General features: G+C 43.0%; 1 protein-coding gene across 5 annotated transcripts in view; it reads right to left on the reverse strand.

The window, feature by feature from the left end:
* Positions 1-25,160, reverse strand: part of LOC119247993 (cyclic AMP-dependent transcription factor ATF-7) — a 110,060-nt gene that overhangs the window by 6,767 nt on the left and 78,133 nt on the right. For all 5 annotated transcript variants that reach the window (XM_054696675.1, XM_037514871.2, XM_037514870.2 and 2 more), the window contains 9 exons: positions 22,039-22,135; positions 15,947-16,065; positions 12,513-12,650; positions 10,716-10,873; positions 9,020-9,119; positions 8,404-8,517; positions 7,667-7,819; positions 3,819-4,016; positions 2,787-2,895 (listed from right to left, as the gene is read on the reverse strand). In XM_054696675.1, coding sequence (XP_054552650.1) covers positions 2,787-2,895; positions 3,819-4,016; positions 7,667-7,819; positions 8,404-8,517; positions 9,020-9,119; positions 10,716-10,873; positions 12,513-12,650; positions 15,947-16,065; positions 22,039-22,135 — 1,186 coding nt within the window. The remainder of the gene's footprint in view (positions 1-2,786; positions 2,896-3,818; positions 4,017-7,666; positions 7,820-8,403; positions 8,518-9,019; positions 9,120-10,715; positions 10,874-12,512; positions 12,651-15,946; positions 16,066-22,038; positions 22,136-25,160) is intronic.

A 25,160-nucleotide genomic window follows, 5' to 3' on the forward strand; every position in this document is an offset into this window, starting at 1 on the left:
TATGAGCTATATCTCTCCACTGAAAGTGACAATAACATTTTACTGCTGGACACAAATATCTAATCAGTCAAGGAATCTTATTAAACATCGGACAGACTCTATGCCTGTTTAAACAGAGATGTGTGGAACAAGGGCCTAGTTTTTCAGGATTCAATTATCACCTCCTCTGTGAAGCCCTGTCATTCTCAGAAAGTAATTTTCATTGTTTGTGCTTTCAGAGCACATGTTCATTTATTCATTAAACATGTGCCCGCCCTGAGCTACAGAAAGGGCAACATGGGAGCCTTGTCCTCAGGAAGCTGCCAGTCCAGGGGTGATTGTGCTTATCTCGCTTACGGTTTGACATGTTTATCTTCTCATAATGCTCCAAGTCTCTCAGCGGTAGGGACAATGTCTCATTGTCTTGTGTCAAGTGCCTACCCTGATGTCTACACTACACAGCAGGAATTAAACATTTCTTTGCTGTAACAAATAAGTCGCTTAATGGATTGATTAGTCTGCCAGAGTTCTTAGAGGGGTGAGTATAAAACTCACCTGTATATAGACCATACTGATGAACAGTCCTGGTCTCCACGAGCCCTTCAAGAGGAGCCCATCGAAAGGATTTGAAAGTTCAGTCATCACAAAACTTCCTGAGACACTTTCTTAACTTGGTTTACAGAACACTTAACTGCTCAGTGGGTTTTCTTCCTACCTTCCTGACTGCTTATTCTCAATCTCTTTCGTAGGTTCCTTCTCATCCCTCTGACCTCTAAATGTTGACGTACCTTAGGGCTCAGTCCCAGAACCTCTCTTTTTCCATCTCTGTGCTGTCCCTTGAAAATGACATTTCATCCACTTACACGGCTTTGAAAACTAATGACATGCATTAGCTCCCTAAGTTGCACCCTCAGACTTTCCTCTGAACTGTGGACCCACATAACCAGTCACCTGCGCAGCATCTTCATCTGCAAAGCTAACAGGAATCTGTCCAAAACTGAGCTTCCAATAACCTCCCAACCATTTTCTCCTGCATTGTCCCATATTTCAATGAGTGATACCTCCTTGCAGTTGCACAGTCCAAAAATACCAGGGCATTTTTTTCTTCTTCTTTTTCTCATATATAACACCCCATCTGGCCTGTCATTAAACTCTGTCACTCTGAAGAAAAAAATGTATCTGAATGTAACCCCTTCTCACCACTTTTACTCCCACCCTCCTGGTCCAAGGTTTTCCTGTCTCTTGCTTGTACTGTTGCAACAGCCTCACCAAGTGGACTGCTTGCTTCTGCTTGTGCACGCCTGCACTCTCTAAAAAGGGCTCCTGTTCAATTTTAAGCCAGATCAGTCATGTCACTGCTCTGCTGAGCTCTCTAATGGTCCCCAGCATAGCGTAAAAGCTGAGGACCTCTCTGTCACTAACGAGAAACTACATGATGTACTCCCACTTTCTCCCCTACCTAATCTCCAATGACTCTCCACCCTGCTTTCTCTCCAATCCAGTCACACCAGTCTCTCTGATGTTCTAGAATGTGCCAGGCACACTCCTACTTTGAGTCTTTGCAGTTGCTGTTCCTTCAACTTGCAGAATTTTTCTCCCTTGTAAATGCATGGCTAATTCCCTCACTTCCATTAGCTCTTTATTCAAAGGCCACCAGAGCAAAAATTTCAACCTTGCTGTCAACATTTCATATTGCTCTTCCCTGTTTTATTTTTCATTCCAAACATTTACTATTATCTAATATACCAGATATTGTACCTATTTATCTGGTTTTATTGTCTATCTCACCTACTTAAATAGCCCTCTGTAAGAGACAGCCCTCAAGGGGAGGGATTTTAATCTAATCTATTTGGTTCCTTATTATATTTCAGTATGTAAAACAGTACCTGGTACTGAACAGGCTCAATCAGAATCTCCTTAATGAATGAATGTTCCCTGAGCTATATATTAAAGTTAAAAATTTAAAGAGAGATGTTTAAAATTGGTGATACGGTTATTCTCTTCCTATGGGAAAACATCTCTGAAATGATAGTGCAAATAATTCAGTTGATCAAAATGAATTTATTTTAATTTGTAAGGGAAAAATTATTTATTAGCTTCTACTGTCCATAAACAAATGGTTCACAGTATTAACTGCAGGACTGTGCTTATACTGAGCTGACTCTGTGGCCATCTCTAACGCTATTTAGTGTGAGCTCGTGGGATGTGAATCTTGGCTCTACCGCTTTCCCAGATGTGTGATAAGTGACTGAGAGCAGTTTTGTCACGGAGGGAATATCTATTTCACTAGAGAATTATGAAGATGGTGGAAAGGCACCCAGTAAATATTGTTACCCTTTATCTCCAACTATGATAGACAATTAGGATAACTGTTGTTCTCAAAAAATCTCTTTTGTTGGGCCTCCCTGGTGATGCAGGGGTTAAAGACACAGCGCTGTCAAGCTATCACCAGCTGCTGCAGCATGAGTTTGATCCCTGGCCCAGAAGACCTCTCTTGTCTTATTCGCTGCTCCTCTCAGCAGTGTATTTCAGTAGATCTGCCTGTTCTGCTCCCCACTGTATCTCTGGTGAATCCTCTCACTCCCCCGCACCTCTGGCCCACATCCCAGTTCTTGTATGCATAAATAAATAAATCTTTAAAAAAAAAATCTTTAAAAAACAAGCTGTTTTCTTGGTAGGACTGGCTACTTCACAAAGGCTACTCACTTAGCAGTCTAGAGCTCCCCAGAACATTCAGATTGGGGTTATAGGACACAAAAGTACAACGCAATAACTGACTGACCTTGCTTAGGTTATGAGTCACTCACCTAAGTAGCCTTGGGTCTTTTTCTGTAGTGCAGTAACTGGGCAGTCTTTATGAGCTAACAAAAGCTGTTTCAACTGAGCCACCTCATTGCGTAGTAACGTGACTTCATTCTGAGGAGGGAGGGAAGAAAAGAGTATCAAGAAAATGTATCCTCTGTTCTTAGACCCCCAGTGGCTGTCTCCAGAGTGAGGACAGAATACTGCCTGGACTTTCTCCACTGAATATGGGAAAGACTCCTGATCCAGCAGGTTCTGGATAGGGCTAGTAGAGTCATGAATTCAATGACAGGTGCTGCTTAAAGTGAAAAAACAGGGATTTGAAATAGAAAATGACTCTTATTTAGGATAACTATGATCATACTAAAATTAATAATGCATAGGTCCTTTACCTAAAAAAGCCTACTCACTGGAATCTGCTAAACAGAACTATGTACTCACATGCATACAATGCTCACTGTACCTTTCTGTTCTTCTAGCAAAAACTTAGAAACCTTATACATATCCATACTTTACAATGTAATTACTCCATAGAATGTACTACTAAGCTATTTAAAATGAGTATATGTCTGTGTATGTATATATACTCATGTATTGTCTTTATAATGAAATATACTAATAAATAATCAGGGGAGAAAATAATGTTCAATAAGCTATCTGGAGTATCACTGTTCTGTGCTTGCATGGTATTATCTTTATTATGAGCAAATACATTTTCCTTTGGGTGATTCCATGACCCCAGTCAGATTCTACTGATGACTTAAAGCAAGCACCCTGGGATGCTTAATCTAATTCTCTTCATGCAAACGAGCCTATGGGTGACACATTCTAGCAGCAGATTCTAGGAGCAGATGACAGCTTTCCTAATGTGTGGGGAGAGAGTTTAACCTTGCTAACAGATTCCGACTGCATTCTTCCTGGGACATCTGGGTCTTTCCCAGTTTAAAGCATTACCTATCTTCTATTGTCTCACTATTTTTGATTCAATCAAACTCTTCAGACTGAGCAATCCTAATAATCACCCACAACCCACTCACACTCAGCTGAATGTTTTGAGATGTGAGTTCCTCTGCCTTTTTCTCTAGGGAGGACACCCATAGCTTCCGCTTTTGCCGGCAGCGGGAGGCTGCAGCCCGGTTACGCTCCAGGAAGCGCTGGCGCCGCTCATCTGGATCTTCATCCACAGTGCGCCGCCTTCGGCCTCCAGTACTAGGAGTGGGCTGGGCTGGTGAGACCTGTTGCCCAGGGAGGAAGAAATTACTTGATGGGAATGTCAATGCTTGCCAAGTTAACCTGACATTAGGCAGGGCCTCCCCGGTGGCGCAGCGGTTGAGTGCTGGGTTGAGAAGCTGCCCGCGGCCTCTAAGGCGCCGGTTCGATCCCTGGCTGCTCCCCGGCCCCTGGAGGAGGGTCCCGCATGGCGCGCAGACCTCTCCTGCCACCCGCTGCTCCCCTCAGCAGTGTACTTCGGTCCTTCTGCCTGCTCTGCTCCCCGCTCTGGCTCTGGTGAATTCTCTCACCCTCCCGCGCCTCTGACTGTACCCAGTGCATGTATAAACAAAACAAACAAACAAATAAATAAAACATGCCTCTATAAAAAAAAAAAAAAAAAAAAAAAAAAAAAAAACACCTGACATTAGGCAGATGAGTAAGATCTGGTAAAGTGATGTACCAGTCTCTGCTAACCACAGTGAGTCACTATGGCCCCCAGCTGCTCTCTGTGGCAGTTCCTCTTTTTGCCTCCCATTTCTCTCCAGTCTTCTCAGTCCCATATTTAGACAAATCACAATTCAGTTGGAAACTGATTATTTCTGAGGCAGACAGACGAAATGAAACTAGCATCACTTTTTGTTTCTTAACAATAAGGACTCTTTTAGTCAGGGAAATCTAGCGGGGGGGAGGATTTCAGGGGAACTTTTAGGGAGACTGGAATAAAAAAGGTTAAGGAGGGCCTCCTCTGTGGCCCAGCGGGTTGAGCGTTGCACTGTGAAGCTGTCTGCAGCCTCTGCAGTGTGGGTTTGATTCCTGGCTGGCCAGGGAGAAACCCACATGGCATAGCAGATCTCCCCTGTCTCACCCGCTGCTCCCCTCAGCAGTTTCTTTGGTCTGTCTGCCTGTTCTGCTCCCCGCTCTGTCTCTGGTGAATCCTCTCACTCTCTGGTGCCTCTGACCTGTATCCCAGTTTTTGTATAAAAATAAATAAATCTTTAAAAAATAAAAGGTTAATGATCATGGATTGCAGAAGCAAAACTACAAACAACTGCATGCTATATACAAGTTTCAGAAAGAGAAAACATGTTTCTATTCATTTTACTGCCAGTGAGATATAGTATATTCTCTTTTATTTATAATCAGTTATTAATCATCATCATCAAGTCATTGCCTTGTTTGTTCTGTTGTTTTTTCTTTTTTTTTTAATATTTTAGAGTTTGTATTTTTTTATTTTATTTATTTATTTATTGATACAAGCACTGGGTACAGTCAGAAGCGCGGGAGGGTGAGAGAATTCACCAGAGCCAGAGCGGGGAGCAGAGCAGGCAGAAGGACCGAAGTACACTGCTGAGGGGAGCAGGGGGCAGCAGGAGAGGTCTGCGCACCATGTGGAACCCTCCTCCGGTGGCCGGGGAGCAGCCGGGGATCGAGCCGGCACTGCAGAGGCTGCGGGCAGCTTCGCAACCCAGCGCTCAACCACTGCGCCACCGGGGAGGCCCTGTTGTTGTTTTTTTTTTTTTTTTTTAGAAGATTTATTTTATTTATACAAGTGCTGGAGTATTGGCCAGATGCGTGGGAAGGTGAGAGGATTCACCAGAGACAGAGCGGGGAACAGAACAGGCAGACTGACAAAATACACTGCTGAGGGGAGCAGCGGGTGAGACAGGAAAGGTCTGCCATGCCATGTGGGATTCTTGCTGGCAGGCTGGGATCAAACCACCGCTGCAGAGGCTGCGAACAGCTTCACAGTGCGGCATTCAACTGCCTGCGCCACCAGGGAGGCCCCCATTTGTTTTTGAACAAAAAAAATTTTTAAGTTCCCTTACATATTGGTGATACAGAACTATCTTTTGTTTTTAAATTTCAGGCTCATGTCCCTTGTCACTACAGCGCTTTTGGGTTACTTTCCGTTTCTGTTAGCTGGCATTGTGTTCAGAGAAGATCAATTTTATAATAAAGGCCAAAATTAAAATCTAGAAAGGTCAATCATCTGTAGGAAAGAAGCTATATAACATAAAACAATGCCAAAAATAAACTCTTCTTGGACCTGTTGTTAGCAGAGAATATTTACATTAGTAAGGTCCCTAATGCCAGAGCTTACATCAGTTGCGTGAGAAGAAGCACAGCTTATGAAAAAGAAATCCTATCATATGCTACTTCAGGTCCTATTGAATCATGTTCTCCATTAATATAGGTAATCAGGAGAAAATTTTATTTATTCAAACTAACATTATCTCTCCCAAAAGAAACAAAATAGAGGAAATTTCAAACTCAATTTAATGAGCTAGAGGCCTTGGGTCATAGCATCTCATTGGACATTTACACTAATTTTCTTGAGATTTTCGATTTCCTCTTTGTCCTGACTCACTGGAGCACACATGAAGACTGGTGCTTTAGAGGAAGGAGGAGGAAAGGGAAGAACAGGTTCTTATTTGCTTATAGGCAACTCAGTAACACATGCAGGGAAAGGAGGTGAAAGAACAGTCAAGAGGGAGTGAAAGTGCCACAACCTGGGGATGGGGATGACTGTTTAACCTCAGGAGACTGCACAGGAAGGGGTTACAGAGGGTGCACAGGCTTAGCTTCCAACAAGAAAGCTCAAAGGGTGCTTTATTGTTGGGCACATGGTAAGCCAGCATAAGGCCACTGAAGGTGGTGTGTGGTAACTGCCAGAGGAGGTGGTGACATCAGGAGTCAGGAAAAGGGGCTGGGCAAAGGATGCTGCTCTGGAAACCAATCTCACGTTGTCAACTCTCCAGTATGATAAGAAAGTGAGGTCCATTCAGTTTTCAAAAAAACTTATTAAAACTGAAGCTGAGGCCTCCTTGAGATAAGAATTGGGCATTTAATAGGACCCTTTGGTTTTTCTAAGACTTTAATTTCTCTGTGATAAAAGGGATTAAGCTGATAAGGGAAAGGTGTTTTTCTTAACACTCGTCTAGTGAGCCATCTTATTATTTATTTATTATTTTTTAAAAAAACTTATTTATTTATGCACACAAGAGCTGGAGTATAGACCAGAGATGCAAGGGGCAAGAGCATTCACCAGAGACAGAGTGGGGAGCAGAACAGATGGGGTGACTGAAATAACACTGCTGAGGAGAGCAGCGGGCAACACAGGTCCGCTGCACCATGTGGGCCAGCTCCCTGGCTGGGGATTGAACTCAGGCAGTAATGATGACAGCACTGAGACTTACTTCCTAGGCCACCAGGGAGACTTAACCCCTAGGCCCTAGTGAGTCATCTTAATACTGTGATATCACATTTTGTTAATATTTGTTATTATGGGATTTCTGCTATAAAATCTAGTAAGGCAAGCTTTTTTTGGTTTTGTGAAATGTAACAGATGGGAAGACTTCTAGGGGAGCTTCCTTTGTGTGGTGTACAATGTGGTCACATTTTGGAGGATTGTTCAGATACATCATTCACATATTGAAACAAACAAAAAAACCTGAAACTTCCTCTGTGACAGTTCTGCATCACCCAGTTTCTGTTGTACATGGGTATAACGCAAGGGAGAAAGAAGAATGATGCCTTTTCCCACTGTCAAGCTGCCAAGGAGAACCAAAGCACAGGCAGATACCCAAGAAAGCTGAAACATCCATTCTTCTCTCATTTTTCTGTTCCTTGAAAACAGATACAGCTAGATCCCCCATCCAAGGGGGCCACTGACCTGTGGCTGGGCAGGGGATGGGGCATCAGGGTGTTGGATGAGGATCTGACTCTGCTCTGGACGGGCTGTCACCATGGTGCTGGCAGTACCTACCACCATTCCACAACCACCATTCACTGAGGAGACTTGTTGGGTTAGGGTGGCTTTCAGTCTCTGTGGGGGAAAGATAATAAAAAAACAGTCTTTCAAGGGTGAGAAGTAAGGCCTTACCGACCTAACAGCTGAAATCTCCAGATCCATTTTCTCTTAACAGAGAAATTAAAAGAAAATGGCAGGGAGAGAGAATGTGCACCTGGATCTCCAAAATGCCTACTCTGTTCCCTGGCTATCATCCTGGACACAGTTGGAGGGTGGGGGCTTGAAGCACTAGAGTCCAGATGAGAGCGCGCTCCTGGAACCTGGCCAGAAGCTGGTTACACAGCTATTCACCTCTTGGCCAGCTCTCCTGCCCACTCATCCTCTCTCCATCTGTCGCCCTGGAACTGAAACAGCAAGTGTTCTACACCAAACAATCTGTGCTGCCTCTTTTTACGGTCACAGTCTATTTACCGGGTTTTAAAGGTGGAAGAGAGGAGATACGAGTCATGAATCAGTCTTTTCTTCTCCAGACCCCATGACAGGGTGTCTTTAGCTTTGCAAGCCCCAGACAGTTTCTTTGCTTAACTCATTCAATAAACCCAGATTGATACCACTTCTTTTAGGAGGGCCTACATTGCCTCAGGCTGGGATGTACTCACCATTTTGGCTTCTGATGGCATAGGGTGGCCAGAGGGAGAAATGGAGCCACTGCTGTTAACTGGTGGACCAGGGATACCAGGAATGTTGGGTACCATAGACACAGGTCTGGCCAGCTGGAGCAAGGAAAAAAAAAAAACCAGAGGGAACATAATACTATTGGTGGGACAACAGCTTTCCAAAATTAAGTGCTTTCAACATTGGCCTGTTCTGTGCAACCTGCCCAGAGGGCACGCAGGGACAGTCTGGGAAATACTTCCTCCCATGGAGCACCACAGAGTCCTTCAGTGCTGTGATAATTCCTGCGGTAAAGGCTGGGGCTGTATCTTAAAGTGGTGGACAATTTGAAAGGTACTAGGTGCCAAGTGAAAGCAACCAATCAGCAAGCTGGCAAGATCAATTCCTGACCAGGAGCCAACTGTCCAGATGAGTCTTTGTCTAGCGTTCCGTAGTGCTGGACTGGCAGAGGTTTGAGAAGAGTTTGGGCAGACAGCCATGCTCAACTAATACAGACCAGAGTCCACATTTCCCTGGGGCTCATGTGTGCTTATGAGCATTCAGGTGGAAGGGAGGGATTAGTGTGTTGGTAGGGTTGGCTGCCCCAACTACAGAGCTCACCGATATAACAGAAGGCATCTGTACCGGAGGCCCTGTCAGCACAGGCATGGTCTGTCCATTAGCAAGATGCATGACGAGAGGGAGGGAGCCAGTGGGAGACCTAGAGGAGACATGAAGTAAAATGTTCATAATTCAGATCCTTCTGCCCATGGAACTTTCTCCTATAAATTACAGATTTTCCAGTCTTCTCCAGAAAAGTTACAGGACACCCTCAAGGGAATTTTGACACCCTCATGAAAGTGAAAAAAGTAAGGAACCCTACCTTACGGATGAGAGAAATGGCAAGATTTTTACACCTTGTAAATTAAGCAAATATCACTGAACTCAAATGGGTAGGAATTAATCCTATTAAAAGTTTAGAATAAGGTCTCCCTGGTGGAGCAAGGGGTTAAGTCCCAGCGCTATCAAGCTATCATTAGCCACTGTGACACGAGTTCAATCCCTGGCCAGAGAACTGACCCACATGGCACACTAGACCTCTCCTGCCTCGCCTGCTGCTCCCCTCAGCAGTGTATTTCAGTACATCTGCCTGTTCTGCTCCCCACTCTGTCTCTGGTGAATTCTCTCACCCCCCATGCCTCTGGCCTATAGCCCAGTTCTTATATGCATAAATAAATAAAAATAAATCTTAAAAAAAAAGTTTAGGACAATTAAATAAACATCCCTACCACTAGCATATATAAATTCTGTCATGCCTTATGCAAGAGAGACTTGGACCATATTGAATCAGTCTTTGCAAAGCTGAATTATGTCATATGATAGTCAAGTTCGAGTAAGTTTCTCCTGTTCCTTTCCATGTTTTGCTCTACTCTGCCTGAAAAAGAAGTTGTGCCTTTGCATTTTTCCTAGTGGATCCAGAAAACAGCAAGTTTTAAGAGACTGAATGCTACAACAAACTCTTAACCCAAAGATATCTGGGGAGATTTCAAGTCACCCCTTTAGGAACTCTGTGTGGGCCATGCTAGGAGTGAAGACAAATAAAATTAGGAGTAGCAAAGACCAAGAACCCCAACTGGGGCTGAGAGGAACACCTCATTCAAAACAGATGACTTAATGAATGGGTTCAGCCCCTCATTCAGTAGTACCCAATAAAATTCTATGTGATATGGCCAAGAACTAAAAAATACACACCCCTAGGTGGCCTCCACATTATGATGAACTTCCTAAAGTTTTAGGGAATCTTATTTTATTATTATTTTTTAAAGATTTATTTATTCATGCATACAAAAACTGGGTTACAGGCCAGAGGCACAGGAGGGTGAAAGAATTCACCAGAGACAGAGTGGGGAACAGAACAGGTAGACTGACTGAAATACACTGCTGAGGGGAGCAGCGGGCGAGACAGGAGAGGTCTGCCACGCCATGTGGGATTCTCACCGGCCAGCCTGGATTGAACCCGCGCTGCAGAGGCTGTGGACAGCTTCACAGCGCTGCGCTCTGTGCCGCCTGTGCCACCAGGGGAGGCCCGAATCTTACTTTAGGTTAAAGAAGTATTAAACTTCCAAATTAAGAAAGTATACCCCCAAATAAATACTTGTTTTGTCTACTAAACAGGTAAAGGGAGGATTTATTCTGAGAGACAATCTCAGTGACTCATTTTCCTCAAATATTCAAAAACAGCGCCTGTTTAATCATACAATTTCACAAAGAGGAAAAAATTCAGGCTTCACTGCTTCTTCCTGCTTTCTTTACTTACCCGAGTTGTCTGTTAGATGGTGGAGCCTGTGTGATGACGGAGGTTGGGGAGGGAAGGGTTGGGTGAAGTGGATCATAGCCCAAGTGGAGAGGCAGGGACCCGGGGCGGACGATGGTAGGCGTAGGGGTAGAGATCACAAGAGGCTTTGGGGCAACCTCCTGGGGAGAAGAGACCCACAGATTACAAAATGCTTTAAGAGGTTTCTTAGAGGGAAATACAAAGTGGATAAAGTCTAGTACAAATTTACTGGAAAGAGCATTCTGTAAATCATGACCTGATTCCATGGCTCATGGGCCCAAACCTCACTCACCCATTCAAGAGGGATGAGTGAAGATCTTTTGGCTATAGTCTTTCAGGGATGATGGCAGTAAGAATGCGATGACAGCTGGAAAAGTGCTTGAAATCTTTTTCAAAACTCTTTTACCATACAAATTCTAAGGATTGTTATAAGTGTTCACAATCTCGATACTCGCATCTTAAATTTGATGCCCAAGTGTCCTCTGATCTCTAGTGGGGAAAAGGAGGCAGAAGACTGGTGTTAAAGCAACCCAACATCTCCTAGATCCTTAAGAAAAGGGCTATGAAAGTTTGAATAATGACCCTACTGTAATAAGACCAACTGCTTTCCATGGTTAACTTGTTTGGATTTTAAACTGCCGGTGGCTACATTGGCCCCCAAAACATCTCCAAGACAGCCGTCTGGACCTGGTTGCTGATGAGAAGGTAAGGGGAAGGGAACAGTTGTAATGCCTGTGGAGGGGTCAGTTTTGGGAAGTCAGCAAATCAAATTTGGAAGGAGGTAGATGAGGTACAGATGCCCATTCCACAAAGGATAATAAAATGAATAAGCATTAGCAGAGCAGCAGACTGGAAGGAGGCAAGAGGGGGCTTCTGAGGTTCTGGCAATATCTTGGGTATGCCTACACTGGCTGTTAGTTAAAATTCAGCGAACTGTATACTTATAACTTATGTGCTTTTTTGTGTATATGCTGTATTTTGATAAAATTATGAAAAAAAAAGTAACACTTCATAGAAGGTTTCCTTGAACAATAATAATCAGAGTCCTAGTAGATATACCATATGAGTTACTAGAGACTTCCCTTGGGGAAGATTTTTAATTTCTAAATTGTTTAATGTCCAATTTATGTATTATGATTTTTTTCACTTAAATGAAGTACAACATACATAAAGTACATTCATATAAAGGATACAACTAAATGACTTTTTACATATATCAGTTATGAGAGAGTTCATTTCCAAGATCACAGGTTTCCCTGTGTCCCTTCCCAATCCTTATCTCCCCTCATAAGACATAACATTATTCTGAGTTTTAGTATTATCAAATAGTTTTTGCCCTTTTTGAATCTGATTTAAATGGAATCATAAAGTATGTAGGTTTGTGTACGAATTTTGTTGTGTTCAATAAGACATTTATGAGGTTTACCCACACTGCTGTGTGTAACATTAGTTCATTCTTCTTTCCACTTTAGAAATAAACCAGATATACTTACTCTCTGTTGGTGGACATCGGACTACTTCCAGTTTTTTGATTATTATCACTACACTACTATGAACACTCTTATATAATAGTTTTGGTGAACACATGCATTAAATTCTCTTCCTATAGATTTAGAAATAGAACTGCTGGGTTAGAAAATAGGCACAATTTATGTAAATCTTTCAAATAATTAACATTTGTTTCAGCATTCTCCTGTTCACATATTATTTATACAATGAATAAATCAAAACTTAACCTATCAATTAACACTTGACATGATTCTTGGTAGAGAATTTTACCTTCTCCTTGAGTGGTGGGGAGCAGGGGCTAGAGGCAGGGCTGTCAGGTGGGGATGAGTCTACCTCCACTGGCTCTTCCTCTTTGATTTTGATGTCTGGTGTGGACGGCAGAGACATGTCAAGGGGCCCAGCAGCAGCCTGTTCAAAGAGAAAGGAGTATAGTTCAACTCAGTGGTTCCTCTCAGGTGGAGTCTGTATCTTTCCAGTTACACGATGAGGGAATGTATTCTAAGAAGTTCAGATCTTGGTCAACATGCTGAACTGAAAATCAAAGCAATGTGGAGCCTAGCTTCTATGCACAACTCTGGCCAAATCATTTTAACTTGTCAGGACTTGTTTCCCTAACTATAAAATGGAGGTAACATCTGCTTTGCCATAAGTGAATATTTATAAAGACCCTGAAAGAAAAACAAAAATATGTCATTTAAACCCCTGTGAACATTATTATTGTATTCTTTCTCAGAAAAATAAACTGACTCCTGAATCTATTGCCTGTCTATTCCCAACCAGTTCTGCTGGCTACTAGGGAGCTGTAAATGCTTTTCCTGCTAACCAGAATGACTAGGTCACCCAATTATCAAAAGCAAACAAAGACAAATCAGCTATTAAAGCCCTGAAAACAAGACAGGAAGATCTTCTTTGGGGAACTCCCCATGCTTCATGGTGATCACACCCCAAATCTGGTGCTACAGTCTAGAGGTTAGAAAGACAGGGTTTTTTTTTGTTGTTGTTTTGTTTTTAATAGAGGCATGTTTTATTTATTTATTTGTTGGTTGGTTGGTTTGTTTATACATGCACTGGGTACAGTCAGAAGCGCGGGAGGGTGAGAGAATTCACCAGAGCCAGAGCGGGGAGCAGAGCAGGCAGAAGGACCGAGGTACACTGCTGAGGGGAGCAGCGGGCGGCAGGAGAGGTCTGCGCGCCACAACCTCTCCAGTGGCCGGGGAGCAGCCAGGGATCGAACTGGCGCCGCAGAGGCTGTGGGCAGCTTCGCAACCCAGCGCTCAACTGCTGTGCCACTGGGGAGGCCCCAGAAAGACAGGGTTTTCGGGCAACAAAGAAAGTAAAGGCTGATCATTTGATATCTGAAAGAAATTAGAACTTTGAGAAGCAGGACTAGAGACAACCAGTAAGGACAGAGATACTTTTCTGGCAATGATGCAATCACTTCACAGAACTGAGGAGGCATAAATGGCTTTGCAGGGAACATTAAACCATTGGAGATGGCGGCCCTGACGCTGCACCATGACAGGAGGGGCTGGCACTGCAGCTCGTTTCATGACAAGTAGGTCCTTTGTTCCCATACCCTTCTCATACCTTACGTTTTTTAATGAAAGAGGAAGTTTTTTCCCCGATTCTTCCCTTACTACCTTAATCCCTAGAAACCTTGGCATTAAGAAGAATGGAAACAATCTGGTGCTTACTACATTAGAGAAGGTATTAATGGTTTTTTCTCTCCATATGATTGGAGTGAACAACAGCAACAATGGTTTCATGTCTGCTCTCATGTTTTCTATATTGCTAAGATGTCAGGCCCAACTAAGCTCACTGTGGGATCCTTGGAGTCAGAGGATGGTGGGGAGGAAAGGTCTCTAAGTAAATACAACCGCAGGCTTAAAATGCCTAAGGGACATCTAGAAAAGCTGTGGTTCAGCAAAGTGTTAGGTTTATTAAACACTCCTGGAGACATTCCAGCGAATCTGTGCATCTCATCAAGTAGAGTAGAAGATCATCTCTGTTCAGAAGGAAGAGACCTAGGGATACCCACTGAATAAAGGTATGGCCAACTATGAATGGCCTTCAGAGGTGGCAAATAAGCTAAAATGGCAGTGGAAAAGACTTAACACTTTTAAAAGAAGGCTAATTTTCTTGAATTTGCCTATAATGAATTTGGCTTCAAATCTCTTATATTCTTGTGAAAACAATTTGACTGGTTTCTCTGATCTAGGGGGGACGAGATAGGGTAGCTATAAAATAAAATTATACCATGTAAGCTGAAGCAGCTAAGAGATGAAAGACCTGGGTCTCTGAAGAAAAAGAATGATGAGAAAACTATGGATAATTTTGCCATTTGTTAGAACCACAAATACATGCCACTGAGTTGGCTCACTTTATTTTAGTGTGAGAGATACAGCATTAAAAAGAAGGTAAGAGAAAGCTATGGAACTTGGAAAGACCTCCCCTGATGGCAATACTTTATCCTGCCCTCTTATCATTTATACTGGATGAAAAAACATGCACAATTGTCTTGATTCACCTGGATCTCCCTCTGAAAAGGAAAGAGCTCCCTGGAGATTTTTCCTTATAGCATGACTTTCCTATATTCTGGTGGGATTCATGCCTCTTTGCTCCAAATAATTAAAGAAGATCTGTGTGTTAAAGTGCATATGTTTTGAGAGAGAGAGACTGGAATTTTTCTGAATTATTAGGGAACACAGACCTGACTTTAAATAGTAGCTAATAACCCAGAATTCTAATTCTAAAATAAACTTTGACCTTTCTCATTTCCTTTTTACCCAAAACCCCTTGTTCTGTGGAAACTAGTTTTCTTTGACCCAGCTTCTTGAGTTTTCCCTTAGGTTTTCCAAACTAAAGAATTCTCTAGTAATCTGGAATATAAAGACAAAAATCAGAATCACAGCACCTCAGAATGTGAAGGGATTCCAACTTTCAATCTTCTCTACAATATCTATACTAAAGTGGCATACACATAATTGACCACTTTCTGACAGTTTCTACCTGTTGGTCACACTTTTACCTTTGGGAAACAGAATAACTTTAACTTTTACATCAAAGTTCCTCAAGTATTTGAAGACTGCAATTGCTTTCATACTAAACTTTCCCTTCCAAGCAAAACTTCAATTTCTTGAACTGTTCCTAAAGTAGCATAATTTCTAGTTCTTTCATCATCCTTCCTGATCTCCTTTGAAAGGCATTAATAACATCCTCTTCAAGTTAAATGTCTTGAATATTATTAGAAACTTACCTGAAAGTAAGAGCTACAAACAATGAAACAAAGATGAACTTCAGTGTTTTCTGATTCACTGACTGAATGAAAACAGTCCTGGTGGAAGTCTGAATAGCTCAGAAAAGAGTGGAATTTGGCAAAAATAAAATGTCCAAAAAGATATGAGTAATTTATAATATTTTAACACCTTCCACATAGCCAGAATAACAACATAAAGTATTACTGAACTAACACACTCCACTGGGAGGGAAATAAGACTGATTTTCAGTAAAGAGAGACTTGGGCTGATCCATCATCTGGAGACCTAAAATCCTGGGTGGCTAAGATTACAGAGCACAGCCTGATTCTGCAGTACCAAGTACACAGTCTTCTGCTCTAACCAATTAAGCAAGTTATCCCCAGGGCACAAAGAAAATGGCCTAGATCTGAATACCATCAACTTTTCAATCAAAGTCCCGCCTCTTGCCTTTTTTTCCTCTTCATCTGAAGCTTTCTTGAATTCATGTTCAAAGGAGCTAGCCAGTTCATTGAAGAGCCCCACTTCCTCACAGTTCTTCAGGAATCTAGTAGGAGTAGGAGTTTGATCTGTAGACATGAAAAGAAAACTCAATTTTAGTTTTGACCTGAAATTAATAAAACCTGAGAGTATATAAAAAACAAATCTTTATCTATTTGGAGAGAGAGTCTCTGAGTTAGGGCAAGTCTGCTCGTACAGAGGCTGATGCTAGGCCACCAGAGGGTGTCTGTGCTGTGTTGCCTCAAGGCCAGCAGAGGGAAGACAGAACAACGTTTTGTTGTGTGACTATCCACATAACCACCTTTTTCCCAGAGGTGGTTTCATAGCCCTCACCCCTAAACAAAACCAAACCACCCATGCAGGTGGTGTTTGGAGAACCTCCAGAACTGAAAATCAAGTACAGTTCAGTGACATCTTCCCTTTAAGTTTACTCCCTACTAGGTCTGAAGTAAGCAGGTATTAGCAGATGGATGTTAAAATCTGGTAAGAAAGTGAGAATCAGATGATTGAGCTTGCTTACTAACCCTTACATATGAGAAATAGAGGCCTTGTGTTTTAGTGGTCGCTGAGGTAAGGGTGTTACTTCTAAAGACATTTCAGGCAAATCTAGGGGCTGGAGAACAAGAAAGGAAGACCATGAGCTAGAAAAGGAAACTAAACAACAGACCTCATTTCACAGAGACCTGGGGTGAGAGCAAATTTCAGAAACCAGAATATTTGGATTTAGATCTGTCAGCCAAATTATCCTCTCATGGGCTGTGCAAACCTTTTCCCAACACAGTGCCTCTGCACTTGGGAAGAGAAAGGCTCTGGGTAATCCATGAACCATTTCGAGCAATATGAATTTTATTATTTATTTAAATTTAATTTTTGGACAATATATTGATATGATTTCTCCCCTCAGGTGTAACCACAGTCCTCCCACCACCAAAGAACCCTCAGTCCATCACCATGGTCGCTTATGCTCCTGCTCCCCTACTATCAACCTTTCTTACCCCCTACTCCTCCCCCTCCCCTCATGGATGCTTCTTATCTTTCAAGATTTGTCTTTGTCTCACCCTTTGTTTGGTTTCTCGTATTGCACACATAAGTGAAGCCATCTGATATTTATCTTTTTTCCTTCTGACTTATTTTGCTTAGCATTAACCCTTCCAGCTCCATCCATGTTGCCACAAATGGCATGAGTTTGTCTTTTTAGATCGCTGAACAGTATTCACAACATGAATTTTAGAACTGAGCTTCTCTCTTCCCATCCTGCTCTTCCAGGTTTCCTCTCTGGTTTTATTTTATTTTATTTTATTTTTTTTAAAGATTTATTTATTTATTTATTTATTTATACAAGCACTGGGTACAGTCAGAAGCACCGGAGGGTGAGAGAATTCACCAGAGCCAGAGGGGAGAGCAGAGCAGGCAGACGGACGAAGTACACTGCTGAGGGGAGCAGCGGGCGGCAGGAGAGGTCTGCACCATGTGGGACCCTCGCCTGGCAGCCGGGGATCGAACTGGCGCTGCAGAGGCTGCGGGCAGCTTCGCAGCCCAGCGCTCAACCGCTGCGCCACCAGGGGAGGCCCTCCTCTCTGGTTTTAGTTGGCACACCAGTCAGGCTAAGGGATTCATCGTGTAGCCCAAACCACTAGACTGAATGACAGAAACAGAATGATTTTTTTTTTAAAGATTTATTTATTTATTTACACAAGCACTGGGTACAGTCAGAAGCGCAGGAAGGTGAGAGAATTCACCAGAGCCAGAGCGGGGAACAGAACAGGCAGATGGATCGAAGTACACTGCTGAGGGGAGCAGCAGTAATGGCAGGAGAGGTCTGTGTGCCATGTGGGACCCTCGCCGGTGGCCGGGGATCGAACTGGCACTGCAGAGGCTGCGGGCAGCTTTGCAGCCCAGGGCTCAACCGCTGTGCCACTGGGGGGCGGGGGGCCATTGATACATTTTTTAAAAAGATTTATTTATTTATACAAGCACTGGGTACAGTCAGAAGCGCGGGAGGATGAGGTGTTTCACCAGAGCCATAGCAGGTAACAGAACAGGCACACTGACGAAATACACTGCTAAGGGGAGCAGCGGGCGGTAGGAAAGGTCTGCGTGCCATGTGGGATCCTCACCGGCGGCTGGGGATCGAACTGGGCTGCAGAGGCTGCAGGCAGCTTCGAAGCCCAGCGCTCAACTGCTGCACCACCGGGAGGCCCAGAAACAGAATGATATTTAAATGATATTTAAGGAGCGTGACCTGGGGTTAAAAGAGCACTTTTTAGTATGATCAACTGAGAATAGTCCAGTGGGACTTTCCATGGAAACAACATAATTTAAAAATATTTAAACAAAAACTCTTCTGAATCATAGTGTTTGGAAAAGTTACCATTACCTCCCAAAATAGTTTTAAAAGGTTCTTCAGCAGCTTTGGTTGGCCAGTGATAAAGCTACTTTTTCTCCATCCTTTGGAGAGTAGAGGTAATGTCACTCTTTCTGCTTAGAGTATTGCAGTCATGACACACACAAAAACATTACAACTTAAGTGGAACAACATAGAGCAGTTAAGGGCATGGCTATGACAAAAGAAGGTCTTCTGGGGTCCTCTCTGGTGGCGCAGGGGGTTAAGACGCAACCTATGAAGCTATCTACAGCCACTGCAGCACGAGTTCGATACCCCGGCCAGGGAGCTACCCACATGGCACAGCAAACCTCTCCTGACTCGCCCGCTGCTCCCCTCAGCAGTGTATTTCAGTCATTCAGCCTGTTCTGTTCCCCACTCTATCTCTGGTGAATCCTTTCACCAACACCCCCCCTCCCCCTGCCACCTCTGGCCTGTACTCCAGTTCTTGTATGCATAAATAAATAAATCTTTAAAAAAAAAAAAAAAAAGAGGGTCTTTTGGATCTCTGATCTAAGTTTCAAACAAAATTCTCCCATTCCTGAACAAATTGCTAAACTGCCTGAAAACATATACAGAAACCCTCAGTCTGTCCTGATGATTCTGTAAGAGTTAACGAATGTCTACTGAACACTTTCTATGTGTTTGGGTGCTACGTGCACAGACTTGTGTGTGCACACTTGGGGGAAGACTGGGATAAGAGTATAGGAGTTTTGCCCAACTATAAGCCCTGACAGTTGCCTGAGGGAATTAGGAGAATGTTTTCTAGCTGAGGAAATAAAATTAATATACATAGATAGTATCACAGTATACAGCTCCTGCCCCGCCCCCTGCCAAAAAATAAACCAACAAAAAACAGGTGCTATTATGTGTAGAGGATAAAATTGTGGTAGAAATTAAGACAAATTAATGACAGAGTTGTTAGGAAAGGTTTCAAGAAGTGGGACTTGAGTTGGTCTTTATCTGGGAGAGAGAAGACTTGGAGGATAAGAGCAGAAATGCAGGTGAAGACACAGAGAGAGACCAGGTATGGACTCTGTGTATTGATGAGGAGAAAAAGGTATGTCTAGGTTAAAAGATAATCACATTGGGCATATAAGTTGTTCATAGAGTTGAGTGTGACCATAGGACTAAGTTGTGGGAAGCTTGAAAATTCAAGTATAAATAGCCTTAAAGTAAGAATATTAGAAGCAGATGAGAATAATTTAAGGAAGACTTTATTTTCAATAAAGTGCAAGATGGGGGGCCTCCCTGGTGTCCCAAGGGGTTAAACACTGTACTATGAAGCAATCTGCAGCCTCTGCAGCACGAGTTCGATCCCCGGCCGGCCAGGGAGAAATCCACATGAAGAGGCAGACCTCTCCTGTCTCACCCACTGCTCCCCTTAGCAGTGTATTTCAGTAGATCTGCCTGTCCTGCTCCCCATTCTGTCTCTTGTGAATCCTCTCACCCTCCCCGCCCCAAATCTCTGGCCTGTACCCCAGTTGTTCTACACAATAGATAGATAGATAGAGACAGACAGACAGACAGACGGGCAGATAGATGGACAGACAGAAAGACAGATAGACAGACAGATTTGAATAAGAGAAACAGAGCCAAGTAAGTTTTCAGTAAGGGGCTGGAACACATGTGAGACAGGTCTTATTTCAGTGATAGGTAGGATACTGTAATTCAACCTAGACAGGACAGCTGAATTCCCAAGCAATGCAATGAGCATTCCAAAACAGAATGCAAAGAATAACAGGAAGACATTTTCTCTCCTGAAGACGGCCTTGTATTGATTTCTCATCACTCCCAGAGACTCAACATAAGCCTTTTCATCCATTTGGTATAATCTCTGCAACTTTAATAACCTAAGTATACCTCAGAATTTTCTCTGATTAATTCCATTTGATATTAATTTTGTTAATATGTATATTGTTTGTACTTAACTACAAATTTTCTCACATATATATGTCTTTTTTTTTTTAAAGATTTATTTATTTTTATACAAGAACTGGGGTACATGCTAGAGGTGCAGTAGGGTGAGAGGATTCACCAGAGACAGAGTGGGGAGCAGAATAGGCAGATGGACCGAAGTACACTGCTGAGGGGAGCAGCGGGTGAAACAGGAGAGGTGTGCCCCGCCATGTGGATATCTCCCTGGCCAGCCGGGAATCGAACCAGCGCTGCAGAGGCTGCAGACAGCTTCACAGTGCTGCGCTCAACCCGTTATGCCACCGGGGAGGCCCAATTTTTTTTCACATATATATGCCTTAAGACATGTATGTGTTGTCCACATATGTATTTATATCCTATGCCGTCTTCCCTGAGGACTTTCCCCTGGCTTTCTTTCTTTCTTTTTTTTTTTTTTTTTTAAGATTTATTTATTTATTTATACAAGCACTGGGTACAGTCAGAAGCGTGGGAGGGTGAGAGAATTCACCAGAGCCAGAGCGGAGAGCAGAACAGGCAGATGGAACGAAGTACACTGTTGAGGGGAGCAGCAGGCGTGGCAGGAGAGGTCTGTGCGCCATGTGGGACCCTCGCCAGCGGCTGGGGATTGAACCGGAGCTGCAGAGGCTGTGGGCAGCTTCGCAGCCCAGCACTCAACCACTGCGCCACGAAGGGAGGCCGTTTCCCCTGGCTTTCTTAAGGATCACCAATGACAATGTCCCAGGAATTATGACCTACAAGTTCTCAGCAAAGGGTCTGGTATACATTGTAGACATTTAAATCCAATAAATATTTGCTCAATAAGGAATAGGAGATCTGTAAAGGCAAGTCCCTTTCTTCATGTACAGAAGTATGGAAAAATAGGTTCTCCCTCTCCTTCACTACATCTTGAGTTGCATTTTGGCTAACGGTTCTTAGAGAAACTGTGTGTACCTTACCTGTGTTATTGATGGGTGTAATAACCATTGGCTAAATTTCCTATTGGCTGAATACTGAGGGAAGATTGCTTAACTTAGGCTAAAGCAGACCTCCTCATAACATCAATATAAAAAGCCCATTTTGGTTAGTATATCAATCTAGCTGAAAGTGGCACAAGAGAACTGCTGCCAGGGTTGAGAGTAGCTGCTGAGAGCGCTCCCTTGAGAAAGGCATATGTAAGCAAGACAAGATCTAAAACAACTGGTGAGAGGTTCCAGGTCACCCAAATTGGCTTAGAAAAGTCTCACTGGCTAAATGTCTTGTTTGAGCTTTGGAAATGTGCCCTCGGTGGTGTTTGGGTTTACAAGGGAAGCTAAATTTATGAACTGACAATCTGCCTGCTCTGGGAAAACTGACACCAGGTGGAAGAGAAGCGGCCCGGCTAGGTCGGCTTTCTTTTGTTCACCTCTTCACTACGGATAGGGAGAAACGTCAAAGGCACCTCTTGTCTGTAAATCTTCCTAAGTCAAAGAAGGCAAAGAGGGAATAGACTGCAAAAAGCTAACACAAAAACTCAACACACCTACCCTCAGAAACCGCAGAACTCAACCTTCTATTAAAACCAGAGTGGAGGGCACAATAGAAACTTGGAAGCTTTTAGTGCTCCATTTTCCTGATTAAATGCAGATCACATCAGGGCTCTTAATGGGAGAAGGGGAGTATCGCTCCCAGTACATCTGGTCCCTGGTATTAATCTTAACTGTCTGGTGATATCAAGGCACGTGGCTTCTGGGACAGCAAATACCTGCAATGATGACTGAGTCAGTTCGGGCTGGGCCAAATTTCAATGTCATCTCATGCTTGTGTTTATGAACTGCCAGGTGGTCCTCATTTGTAAATCTCTGAAATGAAACAGAAATGGAGATTAAAAAAAAATAAGCGATTCAGTGCCCTTTTAAAATGTCCTACTAAACATGCTGTAATAAGGTTGTTCCCTGGAAAGAGACTGGAGGAGGAAAGGGAAGGAGAAAATGCTGGAAATGACAGAAAAGGAGAGGAGATGGGATGAAGAAAGGGAAAACGTGGAAAGAGAAAAAGAGGCGCTAGAAAGTAGGACAGGAAGGAGAAGGGGAAGACCGTAGCAGCAACTGCCCTGGAATACCGGGTCCAAATGAGAGAGACAGATTGTTGGTGAAGTGGGATCCAGGCAGGAGGTTCCAACTGAAAAAAACATTAAGACAAACTTGCAGAGGACAAGGGGGAAATAATTTTTAATAATAACAAGAGAGGAGAAGGAAAGGTTGGGCACTCACTGGTCATCACAAAAATAGGAAATTCAGAATGAAGCTCTCCGTGGTTAAGGCTGAATTGGACTATTTATGAGGGGGCTAACAGGGAGATAAATTATGCAGGATTAGGAGAACCATTTAACTTCCTGGCCCCCACAGTGCTGCAGCAGGCGCCTGCCCAGCTATTTGGCTCAGGGTTTTAATGAGCCAGGATGGAGCTGTAGAGGACAGAGGCCCAATGGCCAGCAGTAATGGCACACACCAGCCCCATCGGCCAAATGCTGCCTCCCCTCATCGGGCAGCCCGCCTGGGTTCCATCAGCCATAAAGGGGCCAGTGCAATGCTGCTGGCTATATAATGGTAAACTAAAAATGCAAGCAAAAATGTTTTTGTTAGGGTAGGGAGAGGCCTGTAGGCAGCATGAGGGAAGGGAAAAGAGATGGTATAGACATTTTATTTAGGGATTTGTGTGAAAAAAAAAAAATGAGAAAGTGAGGCTAGTTCTGCCTCAGTTTTGTGACTGAACAAAAATTTATGTTCCCATCCTTTCTTTAGGGGGTTGAGGTGAAGGGAACAGATGAACAACATGAAGAATGATATCCTCAAAATTCCCTTTGAGGCTGGCTGGCCATGTTCTTTCATTAAAACATGCCTGCGACATAGTAACAGCTTGGATGCTGCAGTTTTCCACAGCTCCTTCACCAGCCCGGATCTGAAATGTGGTTCTTTTTTGTTTTTAAAAATAATGATGGGTAAGTCGCCTCTTTTTACTCTCCTCAATAGATACATATCCCCCATCAAAACTTCAGTTCTCTTTTTCAAGCTTTTTTTTGACTGTAATGAAATAAACAGGAGTTGGCGCCAATTTAGCTCCCATCCAATCAAGAAAGAAAACTAAACTGTTAAATTTCTTTATTTCTAACTGCAAGTAGCATTGAAATTTGCTCAGAGCCCTTTCGCAACTAAAGCCAGCTTGAGATCTAAAATCCTTCCAGGCTAGGGCCTCCTGCTGGCTCAAGGGGTTAAACACCGCACTATGAAGCAATTTGCAGCCTCTGCAGCACGAGTTTGATCTCCGGCCGGCCAGGGAGCAACCCACTTGGCGCAGCAGACCTCTCCTGTCTCGCCCACTACTCCCCTCAGCAGTGTATTTCGGTCAGTCTGCCTATTTTGTTCCCCACTCTGTCACTGGTGAATCCTCTCACCCCCCATATCTCTGGTCTGTACCCCAGCTCTTGTACGCATAAATCAATCTTTAAAAAAAAAAATCTTTTCAGGCTAGGCCTATAGGCCTGAAAAGCTGAGGGAATTTTCAACTGAAAATTGTGTAAGAACCAAGAAGTAAAACAGTGAAAAGAAAACTACCTTAGTGGTTTCTGATGGATTTAGGACAAAAGTGAATAAATCCTGGGGAGATTTAGACAAGAATTTCAGTTTTCTCTATTGGTGGTTAACCCTAGGCATCAACTTTTCCATCACAGACTTTTCCCTAAGGAAAAGAGGTAACAGTCTGCTAATCAGGGGTATATTTATAAGCTGAACAGGTCACTGTGAAGGGCCTGGAATTGTCAGGTATTCAGTGAAAGGAAATGAGCAGTTTATACAATGAAGAAAAAACATTTTAGGGAGACAGATAGGAAGAGTGGTGGATTAGGCAAGAGTATAATATACATTTTCAAAATGTATTAGTAATTTTATAATATATTTTTTTAAAAAGGTTGAAAATTTTTGTGCAATGTTCTAAAATCTAGAAGAATAATTTTCATGCAAAAAGTCGTTGCCTACCATTACAAATCTAGTTTGTTCAAAACTGAGCTAAGAGAAAGATTTTAAATTTCTATCAGGTTTTTGCTCTGGTTAGGACAGTTTAACATTTTAAAAGGCAATTCCCCTTCTGTTCCAACTGCTATACATTCCTTCATCGTCTTACTTGTCCTCTACTTCTTTTTCCCTCTGCTGTCTGCCCATACTCCTTTCTACCCATCTTTGCCCCCTTCAGCTGTTTTTTTCCAAATCTAAAGCTGAAGGTGGCTGAAGGGATCTTCCACCTATCAGCATCTCAGAGGATTTTGGTAACTGTGAAAACATATAGGAAAAAAATTACATCTATTTCCATTAAACTTTAGCCAAAATTTAGACTTCCTAATTAATAGTAGAAATAACACATATTTTCCTATCACATTACAGATATCTCAATATCTTTATACTCATTACTACTTAGAAATGGGTATCGTAATCATCCATCATTAGAACATATTATTTTATGCAATTAAAAAAGTACATAGGTACATTATCAAATATTTTAAAAACATTTTTGATAATTGTATTTCAAAATAATTAATTTCTTTTGTAATCCTATATATTTCATTTAATTAACTTAAAAGCATTATTCTGAGGAGGAGTTCACAGGTTTCAAGCTCTAAGTGGGGGTCATGACCACAAAAATTAAGAATCCCTGACTAGGGCCTCCCCGGTGGCGCAGCGGTTGAGCGCTGGGTTGCGAAGCTGCCCGCGGCCTCTGCAGCGCCGGTTCGATCCCCGGCTGCTCCCCGGCCACTGGAGGAGGGTCCCACATGGCGCGCAGACCTCTCCTGCCGCCCGCTGCTCCCCTCAGCAGTGTACTTCGGTCCTTCTGCCT

The sequence above is a fragment of the Talpa occidentalis genome, unplaced genomic scaffold (assembly GCF_014898055.3).
Source record: "Talpa occidentalis isolate TD23 unplaced genomic scaffold, MPIMG_talOcc4v2.1 talOcc4.16, whole genome shotgun sequence".
In the NCBI taxonomy this organism is placed as follows: Eukaryota; Metazoa; Chordata; class Mammalia; order Eulipotyphla; family Talpidae; genus Talpa; species Talpa occidentalis.